Source organism: Vigna unguiculata, chromosome 4 (genome assembly GCF_004118075.2).
Source record: "Vigna unguiculata cultivar IT97K-499-35 chromosome 4, ASM411807v1, whole genome shotgun sequence".
Taxonomy (NCBI): Eukaryota; Viridiplantae; Streptophyta; class Magnoliopsida; order Fabales; family Fabaceae; genus Vigna; species Vigna unguiculata.
This window is the reverse complement of record NC_040282.1, coordinates 34488589-34513345: the sequence shown is the minus strand read 5'-3', so window position 1 is coordinate 34513345 and position 24757 is coordinate 34488589. Positions and strand designations below refer to the sequence as shown.

The window sequence follows — 24757 nt, the reverse complement described above, 5'->3', positions numbered from 1 at the left end:
TTCAAATGAAACAAAAACTAATAATAAGAATAATAAGTAAATGATTTTTGTATATTACCTAGTAAACGAAATGTTTGTGCTATTAAATACTTAAATTGAGAGTATTAAATATTTTCATGTGAAAGAAAAATATACATTAAATAAAAATATTAAAAAATAATAGAAATATTCAAATGTGAGACATAAAAATTTTTAATTAACATACATATTTTGAACATAATTACATTAAGAGTATGATAAGATGAAAAATATAATTGAAATGCGAATGAGTTTCATGACAAACCAAATAATTAGAATAAATAAAAAATAATATATATATATATATATATATATATATGTGGTTATTTAATTAATTAGGAATATTAATTTAAACGGGGACGGGTAATATGGCGGGATATGTACATCCCTATACCCATCCCCATACCCAATTGAAAAAGTCGGGGATTCCCCATACCCATACCCATACCCAGTCAATGCGGGGATTCCCCGTCAAAACAGGAACGGGTTCGAACAATACCCACGGATACGAGTTTATTTGTCATCTCTACCTATACCTCACGTTTTAAAGATATAATATCATATAACCTAAATATAAACATTACGGCTTGTTAATATATAAGACACTGAACTTATAATCTCTAAAGGATTGAGTTATTAAAACTACTCCATATCCAAACTGCACCACTTACATTTATTTACTATATTAATTATATTATATGTGAATATAATTAGCTTACCAAGTATAGAATTAGGAGATAAAAGTATCTAACTCGACAAAAGCTAATTCAACCATCATCTCCACGCTCGGGCAAAAAAAAAGTCCAAATTAAAAAAGAAAATTGTTTAGGCATATGATAGATTTTTGGAAAGTCACGGCCTGTCCGTATATAAATTATACGATGTAGCTTTCTTAACATCACAGCTGAAAAAGAAAAAAGTAGTCTTGTTTGTTAAGATTTTCCAGTATCAGAAAAACTATAATGAGTGCTTATTTTCTAAAAACATCTTATGTTCTTCTCTTGCTTTCATTGCATACCTCTGGAATTAGCTTGACATTGAAGAACTCAAGTAAAAGTGGTGAAGGAAAGTGCATAGAGAGGGAGAAGCAAGCACTCCTGAGTTTCAAAGAAGGCCTCATAGATGACTTTGGCATGCTCTCCACTTGGACCGATAATACAGATTGCTGCAAATGGAAACGCGTTCTCTGCAACCATGAAACTGGTCATGTACAACTACTTGATCTTCATGGAAACTATGACACTTCACTCATTCAATTGCCATATATTCAACATCTGGATCTCAGCCATAATCATTTTGTACCTGGTCTCATCCCCGACTTCATGGGCTCCGTCACCAACTTAAGATATCTTGATCTCTCTGATTCTTATTTGTCGGGGAGGATTCCTTCCACACTTGGAAATCTCTCGGAACTACGCTATTTGGATCTTCGAGATAATTATTTTTGGGGAGAAATTCCTATGCAGTTTGGGAATCTCAAACACTTACATTATCTCGATCTTGGAGTATTTTATCTTACCGTCAAAATCCCATGTCAAATTGGGAATCTCAGAAAGCTACAATATCTCAGTCTCGGAAGTAACACTGCTCCATATAAGCCAAACTACATTTCAAGTTCCCTTTATGGAGCAATCCCTTTCAGCATAGGGAATCTTCCATTGTTGCGTACTCTCCGACTAGTTGGCAATTTTGAAATAAAATCTAAGGATGCACAGTGGCTGTGTACTCTCCATTCCTTAAAAATTCTTGAGCTGAGTTCATTTTATAGTCTTGGTTCCTCTCACCAGTGGCTACAAACTATTAGTAAAATCATTCCAAACTTAAGAGAGTTGAGGTTAGTTGATTCTAATCTTTTGGATAATGATATTCAGTTTTTGTTCCATTCTCACTCTTCCAACAACTCCACCTCTCTTACCGTCCTAGATCTCTCTTCTAATATGTTGACATCATCAACACCTCAACTCTTGTTTAACTTTACCCTTCATCTTCAAGAGCGTTATCTTTCTCACAATAATATAGATTTCTCACCTTCTCCGGGTCCAAATTTTCCTTCTATTAAGATCCTCGACCTCTCATATAATATTCTAACATCATCAATGTTTCTTGGGAATTTTAATATCAGCTCCAAAATGCAAGAGCTTCATCTCGTAAACTGCAGTATTATAGATCCGAGTTTCTCGGTTTCTTCCGGTTCTGCAATGAATTCTTTATCTTCTCTTCTCTACTTTGATCTCTATGATAACTTGTTAAAATCATGCTCTATATTTCACTGGCTTTCTAACTTCACCACAAATCTTCATACCCTTCACATTGATTATAATTTCTTGGAAGGTACCATTCCAGATGAATTTGGGAAAGCGATGAACTCTCTTGAATATCTTTCTCTCTCCAATAACAAACTCCAGGGAAAAGTTCCGTCTTTCTTCGCCATCATGTGCAGATTACAATACTTAGACCTCTCAAAAAACAGATTGGAGGGCGAATTTCTGAGCTTCATTCAAAATTCTTCTTGGTGCACCAGACACACATTGGGGAAATTGAACTTATCTTATAACCAAATTACAGGCAATATACCCGAGAGCATCCAACTACTATCTAGGTTTGAGATTTTATCGTTGGAGGGGAATTCTTTAGAGGGTGATGTCACTGAATCTCATCTTTCTAACTTTTCCAAATTATATTACTTAGATTTGTCACATAACTCTTTGTCTCTAAAATTTGGCTCCAATTGGGTTCCTCCCTTTCAATTAACCTTCTTGGGTCTTGCATCTTGCAAGTTAGGTCCGAATTTCCCTAGTTGGATCCAGACTCAAAATTCCTTAGTCACACTAGATATATCTCATAATGGGATGAATGATCTAGTACCAGAATGGTTTTGGAACAAGTTGCAAATTATGTACGTTTTGAATATGTCTCACAATAATCTCATTGGTTCAATCCCTAATATGCAATTGAAGCTTCCATTCAAACCATCTATATTTTTAAATTCAAATAAATTTGAGGGAAAAGTTCCATTATTTTTGCTAGAGGCTTCCGAGTTGTTACTCTCTGCAAATAAATTTTCAGATTTCTTATGTGGAAACAGGGTATCTGCAAACTTGGCCACTTTGGATTTATCATATAATCAAATAAACGGGAAACTGCCAGATTGTTGGGAATTTGTAGACAGATTATTGTTTCTTGATTTAAGTAACAATAAATTGTCAGGAAGGATTCCTGTATCCATGGGCAACCTTGTTAAATTGGAAGCTTTAGTGTTACGAAACAATAGTTTAATGGGTGAATTGCCTTCCTCTTTGAAGAATTGCAAGAATTTAATTATGTTGGATGTGAGTAAGAATATGTTGTCGGGACCAATACCATCATGGGTTGGAGAAAGCATGCAGCGATTGATAATCTTGATCATGCGAGGGAATCACTTCTCTGGAGATCTTGCCCTTCATCTATGTTATTTGAAACGTATTCACTTGTTGGATCTTTCTAGGAATAAGTTATCAGAAGGAATTCCAACTTGCTTAAACAATTTCACTGCGTTATCTGAAAAGACCATCAACAAAACTGAAACTCAAAGTCGTGTGCATTGGTACAATGCAAGTTACTCTGAAATCTATAGTTTTTTCGGTGATACCGCTTATGTGCTTCACATAACATGGATGTGGAAAGGTGTGGAACGCAACTTCAGACATCCCGAATTGATTCTTCAAAGCATCGATCTCTCATGTAACAATTTGACAGGTGAAATGCCAAAAGCGATTACATACATGTTCGGGTTAGTTTCTTTGAATTTATCAAGAAACAATTTGAGTGGAGAAATTCCTTTCGAGATTGGGAATTTAAGTTTGCTAGACTCCCTTGACCTATCAAGAAATCATTTCTCTGGAAAAATTCCTCCTTCTCTTTCCAATATTGATCGTCTTGCTGTGTTAGACTTATCAAACAACCATCTCACCGGAAGAATTCCATTGGGAAGACAGTTGCAAACCTTTGATGCCTCTAGTTTTGAAGGAAATCTTGATCTTTGTGGGAAACCCCTTGAAAAAACTTGTCCTGAAGATGAGACAATGATAAAGTCTGAAGGGCCAGAAGAGCATGATGAAGATGATGATTCAATTTTCTATGGAGCATTATACATGAGCTTGGGAGTAGGGTTCTTCACAGGATTTTGGGGCTTGTTAGGGCCATTACTACTTTGCCAACCATGGAGAATTGCTTATCTGAGGTTCTTGAATAGACTCATAGATTATCTTCTTGTTATGGCTGAAGTCAACATAGCAAAGTGTCAAAGGTGGCTCAAAGATTAGCAGCTACATCACTCTAATAACTTCTTTCTTTCAATTTCGTTTTAAATGAAATTCTACTTAGAGATAGTCTGGTTTGTTTTAAATGAATTCTACTTGGACCATTTCAAAACTCCTTACATGTTATAGTCTTTTTTTTTATACTCCAATGACTGCCAATATTTCAATTTTCCCTTAGTTTAATACTTAAATTTGGTCTCTAATTTTTTTTTTCCATCATTACCAATGTCTGTCATATGATTTTTAATTAGCACAAAATTTGCTGTTTATATCAATTTGTTTGGAGATTATGCTATGAGATGAAGGCTTCATGAATTGCTGCGAGTGTAAGATTTGAAGGATTGAAAAGTGTAATGAAACCATGACAAGTTCCGTTTTAAAAAGTAATGGTTTGCGTAATCATTGAATGATGAAACCTAAGGGTTTGATAGTGTGTATTACTATAATTAATCTACATGTAACATTATTTAAATTCAAGAAACTTAAATTGATGAAGCTTAAAGATTTAATAATGTCTGAGCTTAGATCCTCCACTGGACATTTTTCACTTATTTGAATAAAACTTATTCTTATGAGAAAAAAATTTGTTTTCAAATAAATTAATTGATTATATTGTATTCCCAGCGGTGATATATTTACAAATAATCAACTATTCCATACCCCAATCGATACATAAGTTAGGAAATCGTTAATCTATGGTAATAATCGAATATTTAGAGTTTAGTTCAGATACAAATTTTATAAATAATTTATTATGTATGGAAATAATCGATTAAATTGCTAAGTTCGTGTTTTCAAAACTAACTGTGAGTAATATAATCAATTTGCTTTAAATATAATAAATGTTGTATGTTTCTAAATCAATTTTATAGAGTATTGCCTTCATAACTTCGAATGAAATTCAATTGAAATCTTTTATAAACATTATTTGAGCTTTCAAAATCTCCTCAAAATTTAATGTATAAAACATTGTGTTCTTAAAATTCAATTAAAATCTTTTACTAGTAGCTAAAACATTGAGTTCTTATATATATATATATATATATATATATATATATATATATATATATATATATATATATATATATATATATATAGAAATAAATAAATGAGATTGTCATCCATTTTAGGTAATTTCGATATTACATTATCATATGCTCTTATAATAAGTATGACCATAATTGTTCACAACTCAAATGAGTTAATTTAAATTTAATCGTTATACACGTGATAGGGATGTCAACTAGGCGGGTAGGATACAAGTAGTATTTCCACGTACCCTATCCGCTAGATAAATATTCCTCGTATACCCATATCGATATTCGTCGGGTATCCACTATGCGGGTACTTGCCTATTTTTTTCATATCCACGGGTATCCGCAAGTATTTACAAAAATATTTAAAAAAACAAATATTTAATCATAATTAGTGCTTGGATCAACAAGTCCACTTTTTCCGATTGATTCCTCAAAAACAAACAAATAAAAAATCACTAACAATTTATATTGTAGTTTATTTTTGAATGAAATATTAAAGAAATTACAAACTTCATCAATGTCTACATCTTGCAACATTGTATAAAGTTTCATGTTATCCAATTTTAATCTAGAAGAGCTTGAAAACATAAGAAGCTCATTAAAAATTTCTAACAATCACTTAATTAAAATATCTAAGTAAAAGTGTTAATTTCATTACATTCCATGTTGGTTCATAACCCGTCTTCAAGACACATCAATGCCTCCACAAAATATATATATATATATATATATATATATATATATATATGTATACATATGTACATATATATATATATATATATATATATATATATATATATATATATATATATATATATACATATATATATATATATATATATATATATGTATATGTATATATATATATACATATATGTATATATATATACATATATACATATATGTATATATATATATACATATATGTATATATATATACATATATATATATATATATACATATATATATGTATATATATATATATATATATATATATATAATGATACCCGTACCTGTCCCGTTAATATGATACCCATATCTCTGGGTAGCGGATATTCATTTTTAATATTTGTTTTTTACCTGTTATGGGTTTTATCTGTGAATATCCGCGGGTATGATTTTTTTGACATCGCTAGTCGTAGATATATATCAAACAATTATGTATTTGATTAATACACTTTCAACGATAATATATCACAATATATAGTGGTACATTTTCACCGTGATAAAAAATAAATAAAAATAATAACTCTTTAACATCTCCTGTTAAAGATTATATACTAAAACATCGTCAACAAAATATCAAAATCCTCAATCTCTTTCCTCCGGTGTACAGTGTGACTTTCCACGTGATTCATTCTACAAGACTGTAAGAAACATGTCTCATTAAATATCCATACCTAGCTCATGAAACATCACCTTAAGAATTTAGCGAGAAGAATTTATGAATGAAATAGAAAAAAAGAAATTGACCATTGTATTGTATGGTTCGGGCAACCAAGTCTGACGTACCCGACCAGCTAAGTTAATGGGATTTGGGAGTGGAGTATACTTCAAAGTAAGTTTTTAGAGATGTTATCGAATGTCTGACATCACCTCTCTTAGTTTCTTTGTCGTCATCAACTCAACTGAGAACCACAATCTAGGTCGCTATACAACGGACGAACCTCTCAATCGTCATCAGTTAGAGTCTCCGTAGGATTCCGCCCAATACATATTATGTAGTTGAGTTGATTGGTCATAATCGCACTGTTAATTTGAAATGGTGATTTAAATCAAGAAAGGGGAGGGTTTGAATTTGTTAGATATCAAGGTAATGGCTTTGATAACATATCAGATAGGTATAAAAATACGGGACTAAATTCGTTCAAGCTTTTTAAGAGAGTCACGCATTTCTGCTTCAAATTTGTAAATATTCATTTGTTGGTGCTTAATGTCTTCAAGTTATATGGAAGAACAATTGAAGTTAAAAGCAGAAGCAGCTGAGAGGCGATGGCAGGGGATGGACCAAAAAAGTATTATGTCACAATTTAAGAACAATCGATGCACCGAATCAGTTAAAGTTTAATGTGTTAACATGAAATAGTAATAATATTATTTTAGTATTAACCTTAGATATCTTTTAAGATGAAACATCTTTGTTTGAACCAAGAAGAAGGACTACACCGTGAAGTATGAATGAACCACAAAACTCTCATTCATTATTATTGCAACCAAACTTGTTTTTGTTTCCATCAATGCTGACCCTTAGAAAGGGTAGGCAATTTGCAAAACGTTCACTTTGTAAGAAGAAAAAAGAAAAGTTACGCTTACATTACAAATACAAGATAATGAAATAAATAAGTTTGTTGAAACACTGATTTACCATTACATTTTGAACCTCAATACCCTACTCCAGCAAATCCTGTGATACAATCCACAACACATACATTAGTCGAGCAGAGCACGCCATCTATAATTTACACTATAAGAGAAAAATGAATTTTGAACGAATAATTATCCACATCATGATAATGATGTTTGTATATAAATTATTATTACCTACGGAAATATCTAGGGATGATGTTATCATTGGTGAGAGAAAGAAAAACAGGAAATAACATACTCATGACTAGCCTTATCTAAGGATTTTTGTCATTACCTTCGAATTTTAACTAGGTACATGTAATTTTTTTTTTTTGTAATGTTACTTATTGCAAGTAAAATAACGATTTTATGGAAAACTACTACTAGTAAAGGCCCTGGCGAATTAAAATAATAGATTTGGACAAATTCAATGTTTAAATTTTAAATTAATGATCGATTTGAGAGTGTGAGAAACGTACAAGTAAATAGATATAATGAAGTAAAAAGATACTAATCAGCGATAGAAAGAGTAAAGAATTAGTACGTCTAACAACTTGATTAGTATCTAGATAAACAATCTTATTATCTCAAAAAGATTGTGCATATGCATTTTTAATATATATTACTTTTAGAAATGAAGAATGTTACTATTCATTATTATTATCATTATTATTATTTTGTACGGGATCCATAATACATGATATGTTTACATCTTATTTTTATAATCAATAATTATATAATTTTTTTCCAATTTTGTTAATATTTGATCAATTAATTTTATTAATTGCTTTTAGTTTTCTAATTATGAATGGATTGTTTTTAATTCCATATTTTTTGAAATCTTTTAAATATATACAGTTGCAATTAATAATTATATCATTAATTTCTATTTTTTTTTTTATAAATTAGTTGATTTCATTATCATGTAGACCTTTCATTTATATGGTGCAAATTTTAATTATACAAGAATATTATTTTACTTCACTTAACTAATGTTAGATTACTACTATTAATATTAATATGATTTGATTTAATGAATAATTAGTATTATTAGTAGTAATGTCACTATTCATTATTATCATTATTATTATTTTGTACGGGATCCATAATACATGACATGTTTACATCTTATTTTTATAATCAATAATTATATGATTTTTTTCTAATTTTTTTAATATTTGATCAATTAATTTTATTAATTGATTTTAGTTTTTTAATTGTGAATGGATTGTTTTTAATTCCATATTTTTTGAAATCTTTTAAATATATACGGTTGCAATTCATAATTATATCATTAATTTCTATTTTTTTTTATAAATTAGTTTATTTCATTACCATGTGTAGACATTTTACCGTGCAAATTTTAATTATACAAGAATATTGTTTTACTCCACTTAACTAATGTTACATTACTACTATTAATATTAATATGATTTGATTTAATGAATAATTAGTATTATTAGTAGTAATGTTACTATTCATTATTATCATTATTATTATTTTGTACGGGATCCATAATACATGATATGTTTACATCTTATTTTTATAATCAATAATTATATGATTTTTTTCTAATTTTTTTAATATTTGATCAATTAATTTTATTAATTGCTTTTAGTTTTCTATTTATGAATGGATTGTTTTTAATTCCATATTTTTTGAAATCTTTTAAATATATACAGTTGCAATTAATAATTATATCATTAATTTAATTTTTTTTTATAAATTAGTTTATTCCATTAATTATTTTAAATTTATTTAATTATGAATGAAGTTTTTATTTATAGTTGATAATACTATCTTTTAATTTATATACTGCAATTAATAATAATAATAATAATAATAATTATTATTATTATTATTATTATTTTTAAATATTAATTAAAGTTATTTTTATTTATGAGTGTTTCTATTAACAAATTTTAAGATCAATCTCGACTTGATTATGTGTTTACTTTGTACGGGATTCATAATGTAAAATATATAAATTTTACTTTTAAGAACGAAAGTGAATACATATTTCATTTTAATACAACATATGTAATGAATAACTCAAAAGTTTAATTATAATCTTTAATCATAAAATAATATTGTTTTCTTCACGTAACTAATAATATATTACTATTATTAGTATTAATGAATATTTATTATTGTTATTAGTATTGATATTATTCTACTACTATTACTATTATTATTAATATTAATATTACTTTGTATTATTATTATTATTATTATTATTATTATTATTATTATTATTATTATTATTATTATTATGTCTACACTATCATCATTATTATATTATTATTGTTATTATGTTTACATTTTAGTTTAGCAATGGATATATATATTACATGGGTTTCTATTCATAAATTTTAAGTTCAATTTCAATTGTTTTGTATTTATTATTATTATTATTATTATTATTATTATTATTATTATTAATGTTAATATTTTATTACTAATTGGAAGTTGAATTTATATTTATTGAAAATTAGAAATATTTATTACACTTTATTATTTTTATTTAAAATGTTAGTATAAAATAATATTATTATTTTTAATTATTTTGTTGCAAAAGATATCTATGAATAATTATTTAAATTTTTTCATATTATTATTATTATTATTTTGTACGATATCCATAATCTATAATATATTTACACTATCGTAATAATAATAATATTATTATTATTATTATTATTATTATTAATATTACTAAAAGTACTTGTATGAGATATTTAATTATTTTTATACGGTTATTATTATTACTCTTCTGATCTATTATATATATATATATATATATATATATATATATATATATATATATATATGAGAAAATATTAATTAAAAAAGATAATTAATATTTTTTATTTTACAAATACAAAACTAAATAAAAAAAAAACACACCACCCGTGCGTACGCACGGGTATAACACTAGTTCTACATAAAAAGAGAAATAATCACTAGCAAGTTTAGAGAAAGAATTTAATGGAATAACGTACCCAATAACTATCCTTTTAGCAAAATATGGCATTTGGTAATGTTCAGTTCAACCATTACACGAATGTAGTCTATGAGTCTGTTCAAGAATCTCATATAAGCAATTCTCCATGGTTGCCAAATCAGTATTGACCCTAACAAGCCCCAGAAGCCTACAAAGAATCCTACTCCCAAGCTCATGTAAAATCCTCCATACAAAATTGAATTCTCTTCTTCACCATCAATGGCTGCTTCTTTAGGTTTTTGTGTCTTGTCTCCAGGACAACTTTTGTTGAGTTGCTCTCCACAAAGATCATTATTTCCTTCAAAACTAGAGGCATCAAAGGTTTGCAACTGTCTTCCCCAAGGGATTCTTCCACTCAGATTATTGTTTGATAGGTTTAACACACCAAGACGATCAATGTTTGAAAGAGTGGAAGGAATACTGCCTGACAAATTATTTCTTGATAAGTCCAGAAACTCTAGCAAACTTAAATTCCCAATCTCAGAAGGAATTTCACCATGAAAGTTGTTTCTTGATAAATTCAAAGAAATCAATCCATCTAAATATCCAATCTCTTTGGGTACTTCACCTGTTAAATTGTTACTTGAGAGGTCAATGCTCTTGAGAAGATTCTCTGGATTCCAAAACTCATAATCCTGACCTTTCCACTCCAATGACAAGTAAGAGTCATAAATATATCCATAAGATTCTTCAGCTGAAATTTTTCGTTTCCTTACAATTTCCCTCCGGATTACGCTCCTTTCCATCAATGTGGTAAAATTTCTGAAACAAGTTGGTATTTCCCCTGTCAAGTTATTCTGTGAGAGGTCAAAGACTTGAATTTGACTCAAATAGCAGAGCTGTACAGGAACACTTCCAAAGAAGTGATTTACTCTCAAGCTCAAGATTTTCATTTGTTCCATATTTTCCCCGATCCAAGAAGGTATTGGACCAGACAACAAATTTTTACTCACATCTAATAAATCTAAGCTAGAACAGTTTTTCAATGTGAGTGGCAGTTCTCCCCTAAAATTGTTGTTTCGTAGGACCAGAGCCTGCAAGTTAACAAGAGTACCCATGGACTGTGGAATCTTTCCAGATAATTTGTTATTTCTGAGATCAAGAAATACTAATGAACTTAGATGTTCCCAACACTCAGGCAGTTGTCCCGTTATTTCATTATTTGATAAATCCAAAGTACGCATATCTTTTGTTGCTCTATTTCTGCACAATAATGTATTTAAATCCGAAAACTTATTTCTTGACAAATCCAACGTGCCAGCGTGTGACAAAAACGTAGGAATTACACCCTCAAATTGATTTGAATTTAGAATTATTGCCTCGGGACCATAGTTGACATACCTCATTGTTATATTCGGAATCACACCTTTGAGACGGTTATAGGACATATTCATCCTACTGATAAACTGTAACTTGTTCCAAAACCAATCAGGTACAAAGTCATCAATCCCCGCCTCAGAAATATCAAGGAAGCTTAGCTGATTTTGAGACTGGAGCCAACTTGGGAAGCTAGGACCCAACTTGCAAGAAGCTAGTCCCAAATTAAATAATTGGAAAGGTGGAAACCAGGTTAATGACAACGAGTTGTCTGATAAGTCCAGTTCTAACAATTGGGACAAATTTGTGAGATGCAATTCATTGATATCACCTTCCAAATAATTCTCCTCAAGACGAAGAGACTGCAATCGATGAAGTAACCCAAAGCTTTTTGGTATTTCTCCAGTTAACTGATTGTTGGAAAAACATAAAATCTTCAAAGATGTAAAGGCTGAAATATTAGGTAGTTTTCCAATAATCAAGTTATTTGATAAATCTAGCGTCTCAAGTGCAGGGCTGTTGCACCTTGAGGAATTCTGAATGAAGCTAGAAATTTTCCCACGCAAACTGTTACCGTAAAGGTATAATATCTTCAAGGTGCATATGTTTCCAAGGGAAGCTGGAATCTCGCCTTTCAGTTTGTTGGAGCTAATTCCCAGAACTTCAAGAGAGTTCATTACTTTCCCAAGTGCATCTGGAATGGGACCTTCTATTAAGTTAGCATCAAGGGAAAGGCTTTGAAGATTGGTGGTGAAGTTGAAAACCCAGTTAAATATAGCCGATGATTTCAATAGATTACCTGAGAGATCAAGGGTGACAAGTGAAAGAGAATTTTTAATGGAAGCAGATGTCACAGCAAAATTTCTCTCAGTGAGACTGGAATTTCTTAAGTAAAGATTTTGTAGTTTGGTGCTAAAATTGAAAATCCCTTGAAATATTGATGTCTGAGTCAGATTATTAGAAGAGAGATCAAGGAGCACAAGAGAAGGAAAGTTTGGATAGTGAGGATAGGCCGAAACAATGTCATTACCAGAAAGATGAAGCTCTTGGAGATTAGAGCTATAGTTGGACAACGATTGAAATGTCGATGACGTCAGTATATTATCAGAGAGATCAAGGATGGAAAGTGAAGTGGAAAGATTGGATTGAGAAGGAAACAAAGATGAAATATGATGATCTGAAAGACCACATTGGACAAGACTCAACTCTCGTAAGTTTGGAAGATGGTCACTAAGCCAAGGATGAGAGAAGTGAAGATAAGAAAATGAATAGAGAGTGAGAGTTGTTAATGAAGAGAGAGAAGTTAGCCACTTTTCATCTTTTAAATGAAGACCGGAACGTCCATCAAGTCTAAGAGAATGCAAGAGAGGAAGATTTCCAACCTGGAGAGGGAGTGCTCCGGAAAGTGAATTTCCAGAAAGGTCGAGATACGTCAAATGTGACAGATTTCCGAGTTGAGAAGGAATTGCAGAAAGTTCATTATATGAAAGATCGAGATACCTCAAATGTGACAGACTTCCAAGTGCAGAAGGAATTGCATTAGCAAGTCCAGTATCTGAAAGATCGAGATACCTCAAATGTGACAGATTTCCAAGTTGTGAAGGAATCTCTCCATTAATATAATAATTGTCACTTAGATCAAGATATCGCAGACTTGAAAGATTTCCCAGTTGTGAAGGAATTTCTCCAAGAAGATCATTACTTTTAAGATCAAGATACTCTAACTTTGAGAGATTTTCAAGTTCATAAGGAATTGTCCCTGAGAATCTTGAGCATGATAGATTGAGATATCTTAACCTTTGAAAGGAGCCGATGGATGCTGGAATTTGGCTATTGGGAAAATAGTTAAAGCTGAGATCCAAATATTCCAAATATTGCAAGTCACACAATGAAGTGATATTGATTGAACCTGACAAATAATGCGATATTGAACCACCACGAAGATCAAGCATCTCTATGTGACCAGTTTCGTTGTTACATTCAATACCTTCCCATTTGCAACAATCTCTGTTATTTTCATCATCCCTCCAGGTGAGCAGCATGCCATGGTAATCTGGAACACTTTGTTTGAAAGTGAGGAGTGCTTGTCTCTCCCTCTCTATGCATTTCACTTGTGAACTCTGTGATGGCGAGTTGAATCCAAGAACGGATACTTTGATATGTAGAAGGCACACAAACACTGCGAACAATATTATGAGAAAGTAAATGCCCATTACAATTTTCTAAATATGAAATTTGTAGTTGATATGAGTAAAGAACAAACACTACCAAATATGGTTTGAGATATGAATTCAATGCTCCGCAACAGGGTTTAAGTATTTGCACAATTTGCAAGAATGAGGCTTAATTTCTACGTCGTGTGTGTCTTTATTCACAATTCCAAGTCAAGAAAGGAAGAAGTTTCAAAGGTATAATTATAAAAAATGAAAAGATAATCGATCAAATTATTGTGTTCACTCGCATTATCAATAGGGCTGGGCAAAATAAACCAAACTGCACTGAACTACCAAAAACTGCACTGAACTAAAAAATAGTTCGTATGAATTGCACTGAACTGAAAAACAGTTCAGACGAACTGAACTGAACTGTTTTTCTGAAAAATAAACTGGACTGAACTGCACTGTACTGAACTAAACTGCACTATAATATGAACTGTACTGAACTGTTATAAACTGAACTGTTTTATGAACTGCACTATATCAGAACTGAACTGCACTATATCAGAACTGAACTGCACTATTTTTTACTGAACTGCACTATTCTTGAATTGAACTACACTAATTTTTAACTTAACTACACTATTTTTGAACCGTTTTTGAATCGAATTGCAACGATTTTGAATAAACTTCATTATTTTTGAACCGAATTGTACTATTTTTGAACCGAATTGTGTTGATTTTGAACTGAATTGCACTATTTTTTAACTGAATTACATTATTTTGAACCGAATTGCACTAATTACATATGATTGTAATATGCAATAATAATATAAAGTTAATAATTTGAAAGTGCTTAGAAAATAATACTTGAAATATGCCTCATATTTCAATACACCAAAATCAAAATATGTATACATCTTATTAACTATAGTTCTTTTAGTATTAAAAAATGGAAAATATCATTTATGATAAAAGAATAAAAGAATAAGTTTCAAATAAAAATAATTAAACCATTTTTAAACATCCCAATCAAATAAAATATTTATTACTTAATACAGATAAAGTAATTATATATATTATTCTAAATTGTATTTTCCATCCAATCATGTATTAAAAAATATACGAGTATTATTAGTTAATCTGAATCAAAATATATTCTGGTTTTATTAATTTGATTTAAAATCATGAAAATTATACCGGTAATAATTTCTGTGATTATACCTTAAAGTATATATTATATATATATATATATATATATATATATATAATAATAAAATAAACTTGAGTCAAAATATATTATTACTGGTTTGAATCATCAAATCTTAACTAAATATATTTATCGTAATTTCTCAATTATTACAATAACATATTTTATGAATTAAAATTTAAAAAGAAAAAGAATGAACACGTGAATCCTGCTCCATAATAAATATAATAGATTTAAATTGTGAGTATAAAGAAAAAAAAAAAAGGATTAATATGAATATATTATACAGGTTGGGTATATAAAAAAAGAAGTTGAAGCAGAAGTGATTATTATTTTTTGCGTGTATTGTTATATAAATAAATAATTAAATATATTATTTAGGTAAATAAAAAGGAAAAGTGTTGGTATATATATAGAGAGACAACGGAGGAGAAAATGCATCAGAGATGGAGGCGGGATGGAGTGTGGGCCGTGGGATTTAGAAATCAGGAACGAAAGGAGTCTTTAAGTGGAAAGAGGAGAGAGCCATCTAGCTACAGTGAACTGTACTAGTATAAACAGTTAACTGTTTTCAGTACAGTATTTTAAACTTTAACTTAAAAGTAGTACAGTTTAATTTTACTATTAGTAGTTCAGTTATTTTTAGTTTAAAACAGTACAGTTAACTTAAGTATAGTACAATTAAGTTATTTTTGCCTAGCCCTAACCATTAGATCATCACATCACATCACTAAAAAGAATAAAAAAGATGATCTAATGGTGATTAAAGCAATGGGTTAAAAGTGGATCAAAAAAAGTGGGTTAAAATATCATTTTCCTTTGCATATAATATGCAGATAATAACATCAAATTTTGTTACTTAATTTTATTGGTATCAATTATTTTATTTTCAATGTATTATATTTTTGTATGTTACTGTTTTAATTTTATAAACTTAGTTTAAAACATTTTCAATAAATCATTAATTCAGTGTGTTAAATGAAAAGAAAAGAAAAGAAAAATAAGAAACTATACAAATATTTTATTAAAATGGAGATAAATTATTATATATTTTCTTCATAATAACATCAAATAAGACAAATAAGCAGCAACAAAAGTAGTTTAGTTAAACGACAATTATCATCAAATGTATTATAATAATATTGACACACTACACCACATTACACTACACTACCCAATACTCTTTATTCTTCTAGTACATTTATACATTTAAATTAATGCGGGATATCACGTGAATATCAATAACATTCTTCTACGTGTCTTATTATCAGCAATATTTTTTTCTCCATCTTGTCTACAAAGCTTTCGTTTTCTACTCATTCAATAATGTCGTTTTCCATGGACAACAATATATAAGTTAATTGAGAGCCATGTTGATTTGTTTTCAGAAAAACAACCAACTAACCTTGTACTATTTACTGTAAGAGATATCTGTGTCTTAGGTAAAAGACAAATACTTAGTGAGTCAGCACTCCACTGTTCCTACCCATTCATTTACGTCTCTTGTTATTTATCATTTTTCATGTCTGTTTCATCCCCAAAGTTGCGAATTGTAGATCTTTGAAGTTCTACCGTGATAAGTTGAATTTATAATATATAACCGGATGAAAACCTTACTTTACGGTTTAATTTTATAAGGTTAAATTAAATTTAAAGTTTACTTCTTAACATAATATAATATTAAAGTAATGGGTTAGAATATCCTAACGAGATTTGGTAATGTTTAATATCACCTTACAGACTAATTTTGTAGAACTGAGTTAAATTTAAAATCTACTTCTTAACATTAGGGGTGTCAAAACGGGTCAGCTCGGCCTGATTTGGCTTACCTCTGCCTTTGATCCACAAAAAATGGGTCAGGTCAGGCTGACCCGTCAAAACAAGAAGAGTTGAATTCTGTAACCTAACCCGTCTCATGGCCAGTGGCTGGCCCACCATCTTTTTATTTTAAGAAAAAAATTTAATATTTTTTTATTTCTTTTTAACTTTTTTAAAATTTTTGTTTAAAATTTTTTTATATATAAATTTGTTTATATAATATAAAAAAATTATTTATTTTAATTATTTTTAATTTTTAAATATAAAAAAATTGTAAAAAGAAAACGGGTTAACAGACTAGGATAGACTGGCTCACCTTTGGTCTACCTCTTTGACAGATTAGACGAACTAGACTATGATGGGTCAGCGGGTTGAAAAATCCAATCCGTTCTGCCTTTTGCTTGGTGAGTTAACGGACTGGTCCGAAATACCTGATCCGCTTTGACATGTCTACTTAACATGATGAAAAATAAACATGGAAGTTGTGTCCGAAAGTGATCTCGATGTTAATGGAAAATATATTGACCAAATTTATACAATAGCAGTATCTTTCGTTATTCGGCATTTAGGAGATAAAATATATATTCTTTTATGTGTTTGCAAAAATAATTTAAAAAATATTCGAAGAGTAGGAATATACTGTTAGTTGACGAAAATGATTTAATAACGGTGAAGTATTGGAAACAGGTCCAACCCGTAGCTGTCACTATGTTCAATCTTTTCACTGATTTAATAATTTTGTACTCATCATGATGAATTAAAGTCTGTACGATTTGTTTTTCTTTTATCTTCCATGACAAGTACAGTGTCCTTTTAGCAGAGTTGAATATTTTCAATACTAACTTAGCTGCCGCTTCTCGCTTTGGCGGCTGCATATGCAACTTGGTTTTCAAAAACTAACTGCTATGTTAGTTTTCGGTTCAATTCTACTATTGAGGACCCTCTTTCTGGACTCAATTTTTCTTTTTAATTTTTAGAACAATGCTTTCTCAATAAAAAAGCTTATTGTATTCCTTCATGACAGGGTTTAAGCAGCAAAGAGCACATACAACGATGAAGGAATTTTTGAGTATGTTTTGTGCAGAAGCTGATTGTCCTGGGACTGGAGGAAAACAGCCATTTTGTTTTGATTTGAAGACTTTGAAAGATCCTTCTTCATGTTTCAACCAGTTCTTGATCTTTTGCTTTGATGTGTCAGTGCTGGTCATACTGGCTTTCGTTCTAATCCAGAAGTATTTGTTCAGACCATTTCAGGGTATGTTTCAAGTGGAAAGATATTCAAACTTGCAGCTAATTTCTTCCATAACCAATGCATCTCTGGGGTTGTTATATTTGTGCTTTGGGATTTGGGGTTTAGAGGAAAACTTAAGGAAGAGTCACACTCTTCTTCCACTTAATTGGTGGTTACTAGAACTCTTTGGAGGATTCAGATGGTTGATAGTAGGATTAAGTGTAAGTCTTAAGTTGAAACAACTTCCAAGATCATGGTTGTGGTTATTTTCACTTGTTACACTATTTCTTTCGAGTGTTCTCTGTGTTTTATCCATGTCTTATGCAATTAGTAACAGAGAACTGACCTTCAAGGAAGCTTTAGATGTTCTATCTTTTCCAGGAGCAGTTTTACTACTCTTGTGCACTTATAAAACACCCAAATGTGAAGACACTGCTACAAGTATTGATGAAGACTTTTATGATTCCTTAAACAACGACTTTCATGAAGTTGATCCTTATAACTACGTAACCCCATTTGCTAAAGCTGGATTCCTCAGTAGAATGTCGTTTTGGTGGTTGAATCCATTGATGAAAATTGGTCAAGAGAAAACACTTCAGGATGAGGATATCCCAAAGTTGCCAGAATTGGATCGAGCAGAATTTTGTTATTTGTCGTTTATAGAACAATTGAACACGCAAAAGGGAAAAGAATCATTGTCACAATCATCAATTTTGTGGGCAATAGTTTTTTGCCACTGGAAAGATATTTTGATGTCAGGATTGTTTGCATTGCTCAAGGTACTTAGTGTATGTACTGGTCCTGTACTTTTGAATGCTTTTATATCGATTGCTGAGGGTAATGGCAGTTTCAAATATGAGGGTTATGTATTGGTCTTAACTCTTTTCATTACAAAAATCGCAGAGTCCCTATCACAAAGGCAATGGTATTTTCGCACTAGGCTTGTTGGGATGAAAATTAGGTCAATGCTTACAGCTTCCATTTATAGAAAAATATTGAGGTTGTCTGGTGCAGCTAGATCGACACACTCTAGTGGTGAGATAATGAATTATGTGACTGTGGATGCTTACAGCGTAATGAATGTATATGTTTTACATAATATAAAATTAAATTTAAAAGTAATTTTTATGTTTTGTCTTCTCCATGCAATTAAGCCATCTATTATGCAATCTCCTTGGAACAATGGTTGAGTTTTTATTCCCATTTCCCTTATTTCTTTTCCCATAAACCTTTGCAATAAGAGACTGTCCAATTAGTAACTGCTTCCATATAACCAAAATCTCTTGCTGACCAACATCATTTATTCTGCAATCTAACACAACTTTTGGAATCAAATTCAACTCATGACCTTCGGTTAATAGTTCAGGCAGGGGTTGAAACTTCACATTAGTGAAGACTCTGTAGTTCTAATATACATGCTTCAATTATCTAAATAAATAATATACATGCTTCAATTATCACGCTATCACCTTCAGTGCCTTCTGCATGTGGTGTTAGTTCTACCTCTAATTTAATATTTAATAATCATATGTTGTCGATCACACTGTCTCTTCTAGAAAAATTATTTGGTGAAAAGTGTCCTCACACTTTAAGTGATTAAAGGTATAGAATTATTGTCTTTTTAAATTAATCTTTTGTCAAAATATATAACAATAAACGATTGTGTTTATGACTACAGAGTCTTCACTAATGTGAAGTAATATATCAGTTCTCTAACTATTTCACCACAAAATATTTAGTTCTGAAACCTACTCATGAAAAGTTGGTCTCGATTTGAAACAATGGTAACGGGAAATCCATGTAGCCGAATCACCTCCTTGATAAACAATATGCTATAGTCTTTGCTGAAAAAGGGTGTGATAATGCAAAGAAATGAGCATGTGTAGTTAGATGATACAGAGACACTAGAACAAAATATTTTCATTGAGCCTTAGGAAGGCCACCTATAAAGTCCATTGATATGTCAGCCCTACTTTTATGTGGAACTGGAAGAGAATGTAACATCCTGCTGGAGACAACATACTAGGCTTATTTTTGCTGATTGATTTGCTATCACAAGAAGCTACATATTCTTTAATATCGTCCTCATACGCACCCAATAAATAAATCCTACTATTCATTTATATGTTCGAAAAAACCCTGACCACGACACCACACTCCAGAATTTGATCATTCCAAGAAGAAAAATCATGAATTAGAAGATGTGGTTGGGTACATGGATCAACCAAAAAGTCCTAAGCACAAGTTGAAAGGTCCACTAACTCCAAAACATGGTGAATTCAAAGAGCAAAAGAATCAAGTTGAAGTTGAGGATGAATACATAGTTGAGGATGAATACATAGATTACCCTGAAGGTCCTAACCAAAAGCTCAAAGGTGTAACACCACCACACCAGATTTCAGAATCTGATCAATCTAACAGAGAGGTTGGTTTCATGGATCACTCTATAGACCCTAAACCAACATTGAAAGATGCACCACAATATGAGGCCACAGAACCTGATCAATCCAAGAAACAAGGTGAAGTTGACTACATGAATTCTCCCAAAGATTCTGTTGATGAATCTGAGAAACAAGTTACTCAATCTGAACCCAAAAGTATCCCAAATCCAGACATTAAAAGTGCAGATGATGACAAAGGAAAACAAAGTTTGCAAACCACTGACAAAGAGGTCCCTCCTATGCTAGAAGCACAAAATGAAACCACTGAAGGTGCCCTCCAACATAAGTCATAAAATTCTTGATTACAAAAAGCTTTTTGTTGTGCTCTAGTTGGTAATCCTTGACTCCAAAATGCTAAAGGATGTTCCTCCTTTAAAATAAGATGGCCCACAATCCCGTACCTGAAGTGCCTATCTCTATCACAAATTGTTAGTGAAATCTGGAACAACCAGTGTGGGTAAGGTTGTGACAACAGATTTTAATTGTTCAAATGCTGTTTGTGCTGCATCATCCCACTGAAAGTCATTTTTGTTCAATAAAGAGTTTAAGGGTTTGGCTAGCTTACCATAGTCTTTCACAAAGCATCTATAATACCCAGTAAGACTAAATAATCCTCTCAAACCTTTTACAAATTTTGGTGTGGGCCATAACCACATTGCTTCTAGCTTCTTTGGGTTAAATTGGGAGGTGGATTTGAAAAGCAAACACAAGGATGCTACAATGATCTCCACCCTAGTATAGGAGTGTGTTGTCTAAATTTTTTTGGGTCTTTGAATTTGGACGAGTCAATTTGATTCTGGGAGTGGCTTGGTTGGCTACTACCTTGGGGAAAGTTTTGACTAATTTGAGTAATTCCAACATGACATGTCATTCATGCATAATGACCAATCTCGTAAAATAATTCCGTAAAAACCATCTTATATTTCTCTTTTCTACTTCTCCCACAGTCCTACCTTTCCATTTTTTTGTCCCTTTAAAGCCCAGCATTCACTACCCTAGGATATGGCTGAATGTATAACAATGTAAAACTTTTGAATTTGATAACTATTTTGCGATCACAACTAACCTCGAGAGTTAGCAGATTGGGAAAAGATGAGAAATTGAGTGTGAAGAGTACCTTTTATGCCATGATTTCTTTCTCAACTGGGTTTCAAGTTGTTGACGAACAAATCCCTAACAGCAGGTTCATCCCAAAAGATTAGAATGATCGAATTGGAAAAAAAGGAAGAAGCGAAATGAAAACCTAAAGATATAAAGAGATCACCTTCGACGGCAACAATCTTCAACGGCGGCGAAACCTTCGACGGCGGCGAAACCTTCGACGGCGGCGAAATCTTCGACGGCGGTACAACCTTCGACGGCGGCGGCGAGGCGACGGAGACAGGATCTGTTTTGGTCGTGGTTGAATCTCGGTGGAGAAAAAAGAAGTGTGTGTGGACTGATCGGGATCGAAGACAAAGTAAAAATCACAGTTCAGTGCACTGGATTGAACAGTTAACTGTTTGCAGTACAGTTTTTCTAACTTTAACTACAAAACAGTACAGTTTAATTTTACTGTTAATAATTCAGTTATTTTTGGTTTAAAACAGTACAATTAACCTAATTACAGTACAATTCAGTTATTTTTGCCCAGCCCTAAATTTAACTGGTGAACTACCTTCCACTCTCAAGAGTTGTGCTAGTTTGATTATATTTGACATGAGTCGAAATTTTCTGTCTGGTCCAATACCCTTATGGATTGGAGAAAATCTACACGAGTTGAAAATCTTGACCATGCGACTAAATCGTTTCACTGGAAGTGTTCCTGTCCAAATTTGTTATTTGCGGAAAATTCATCTTTTGGATCTTTCAATGAACCACTTATCTGGTGGAATCCCATCGTGTCTTAGGAATTTTACGGCAATGATGGAAAGGAACCTAATTACAAGACAAATTGAAAGGCAACGAAAAATTTCAGTTGAAGGGTCTAACTTTGATATTTATGACTTTAACGTGCTTGTCATGTGGAAAGGTAATGATTATGTGTTTTGGAATCCTGATGTTCTTCTAAGTAGCATTGATCTCTCAAGTAATAATTTGACGGGTGCAATACCAAACCAGATTGGATACTTACTTGGATTAGTTTCTTTGAATTTATCAAGAAACAACTTTGATGGTGAAATTCCTTCTGAGATTGGGAATTTAAGTTTGCTAGAGTTTCTGGACTTATCAAGAAATAATTTGTCAGGCAGTATTCCTTCCACTCTTTCAAACATTGATCGTCTTGGTGTGTTAGACCTATCAAATAATAATCTGAGTGGAAGAATCCCTTGGGGAAGACAGTTACAAACCTTTGATGCCTCTAGTTTTGAAGGAAATAATGATCTTTGTGGAGAGCAACTCAACAAAAGTTGTCCTGGAGACAAGACACAAAAACCTAAAGAAGCAGCCATTGATGGTGAAGAAGAGAATTCAATTTTGTATGGAGGATTTTACATGAGCTTGGGAGTAGGATTCTTTGTAGGCTTCTGGGGCTTGTTAGGGTCAATACTAATTTGGCAACCATGGAGAATTGCTTATATGACATTCTTGAACAGACTCATAGACTATATACTTCTAATGGTTGAACTAAACATAGCCAATAGATTGCTCAAAAGATAACAGGTATTGATTCCAATAACTTCTTTGATTTCTGTTTGAACTCTAGTGTTATTCTCGGTCTCCATTACCTTTTTAAACTTATGTATGAGCATTGTCAACTGAAAAGTGTATCCAATCTATAAATAAATTAACAATATGATTTTAGAAAAGATAATTCAAATAATTTTACATAAATTCATTTTAAATGTTGTAAACACCGTCATATGATCAACAAATGATTTTTGTTTGCTTTCAAAAGACAGCATTGTAATAGGTATATTTTATGACGGTTAAATTTGATTTTGTAGCACGAAATGAATGTGCAGTTTATGGGGGATTAGCTTCACAATTTCAATCTGGGATGAAGGCTTCATGTGGATTGCTGGAGGCATTGGATATTTAGTATTTGAGGTTTATAATGTAATGCAATATTTATGTCTGCTTGAAGAAACATATTTATTTGATTGTCTTTTCATGTTGTCATATTATAATGTAAGAATTTTCATTCCATGTCAACGATGCTGCCACATTTGGTTGACGGTACTTTTGTTTTAGTTTCATTTTAATAATATACTTTGATATATGCATATTGCATGTTCTCTTGCCACATAGCTTTATTTATCATGTGCAATCATCCATATTTGTAGGTTCTCACAACTTCCTTTTCTTTCTTTTTTTAAATTTTTGAAAAAATAAATAAATTATCTCACGCAAAAATTGAAATTTTGAAGGATGAATTGATGCAAAACCCTAACTAATATTGTTTTAGATTAAACTTGGAATCTGCCTGGACTCGATGCACGGCATTTTAATTTTTTATTTTTTGGGAACAGATTTTGAAAAATTATTTATAATCATTGTAATATAGAAATTAAAAATTAAAAAAATCATTGAAAAATAATTGGCAATTTTATTTGAGTAAAATATCATGTAAAAAGTAGAAAGTATATTCTAAACATTTTGCTTCTTTAATCATTCCATCTTTTTTTTTCTCTTTGAATAAATCCTATTAGCTTATAAATAATATAACATTAACAAATTATTAGTGAAATAAGACATTAAAATTAACAATAATAATAATAGTTTTAACCATAATAATTATAATTAAATAGTTATATATTCGTTAAAAAATTAATAGTCATGTAGTCAATTCTCATTCAAAAACATTAGTATTTTTTTTAATAAATCATGTTAGGCATTATTCTGATGTTTTAGTATCCTAACTAGATTAATATTCTAAAACTATCAATAATTTTTATAC

At 31.0% G+C, this 24757-nt stretch overlaps 4 protein-coding genes across 5 annotated transcripts; 3 read left to right on the top strand and 1 right to left on the bottom strand.

Annotated features, from left to right (window-relative positions):
- The first annotated feature begins 980 nt into the window (after window positions 1–980).
- Window positions 981–4319, top strand: LOC114180812 (receptor-like protein EIX2). Its single transcript, XM_028067101.1, has one exon. The coding sequence runs from the start codon at window positions 981–983 to the stop codon at window positions 4317–4319; it is 3339 nt and encodes a 1112-aa protein (XP_027922902.1).
- Window positions 4320–10647: 6328 nt separating this feature from the next.
- On the bottom strand, window positions 10648–22372 carry LOC114180358 (receptor-like protein EIX2). Of its 2 annotated transcripts, none has more exons than XM_028066661.1 (3): window positions 22142–22372; window positions 21995–22050; window positions 10648–14200 (listed from the first exon to the last, which is right to left on the bottom strand). In XM_028066661.1, the coding sequence occupies exon 3, from the start codon at window positions 14061–14063 to the stop codon at window positions 10710–10712; it is 3354 nt and encodes a 1117-aa protein (XP_027922462.1). In that variant the 5' UTR covers window positions 14064–14200; window positions 21995–22050; window positions 22142–22372; the 3' UTR covers window positions 10648–10709. The 2 variants fall into 2 exon arrangements, 1 of the variants encoding a protein (XP_027922462.1); XR_003603681.1 differs by lacking the exon at window positions 10648–14200 and adding an exon at window positions 20842–20934 and having other exon boundaries at window positions 22142–22360.
- LOC114180359 (ABC transporter C family member 10-like) lies at window positions 17983–19502 on the top strand. Its single transcript, XM_028066662.1, has 2 exons — window positions 17983–19215; window positions 19340–19502. The coding sequence occupies exons 1-2, from the start codon at window positions 18223–18225 to the stop codon at window positions 19388–19390; spliced, it is 1044 nt and encodes a 347-aa protein (XP_027922463.1). The 5' UTR covers window positions 17983–18222; the 3' UTR covers window positions 19391–19502.
- Window positions 22373–22521: 149 nt separating the features above from the next.
- Window positions 22522–24105, top strand: LOC114180360 (receptor-like protein EIX2). Its single transcript, XM_028066663.1, has 2 exons — window positions 22522–23520; window positions 23805–24105. Exon 1 carries the CDS (start codon window positions 22576–22578, stop codon window positions 23515–23517), a length of 942 nt encoding a protein of 313 aa, XP_027922464.1. The 5' UTR covers window positions 22522–22575; the 3' UTR covers window positions 23518–23520; window positions 23805–24105.
- Window positions 24106–24757: the final 652 nt, after the last annotated feature.

Bases quoted from the DNA above. Each gene is read 5' to 3' on its own strand.
- LOC114180812 (XM_028067101.1), top strand. From the start codon at position 981: ATGAGTGCTTATTTTCTAAAAACATCTTATGTTCTTCTCTTGCTTTCA.
- LOC114180358 (XM_028066661.1), bottom strand. From the start codon at position 14,063: ATGCTGCTCACCTGGAGGGATGATGAAAATAACAGAGATTGTTGCAAA.
- LOC114180359 (XM_028066662.1), top strand. From the start codon at position 18,223: ATGACAGGGTTTAAGCAGCAAAGAGCACATACAACGATGAAGGAATTT. The intron at 19,216-19,339 runs GTACTTAGTGTA...CAAAAATCGCAG, and splicing joins GATTGTTTGCATTGCTCAAG to AGTCCCTATCACAAAGGCAA.
- LOC114180360 (XM_028066663.1), top strand. From the start codon at position 22,576: ATGAGTCGAAATTTTCTGTCTGGTCCAATACCCTTATGGATTGGAGAA.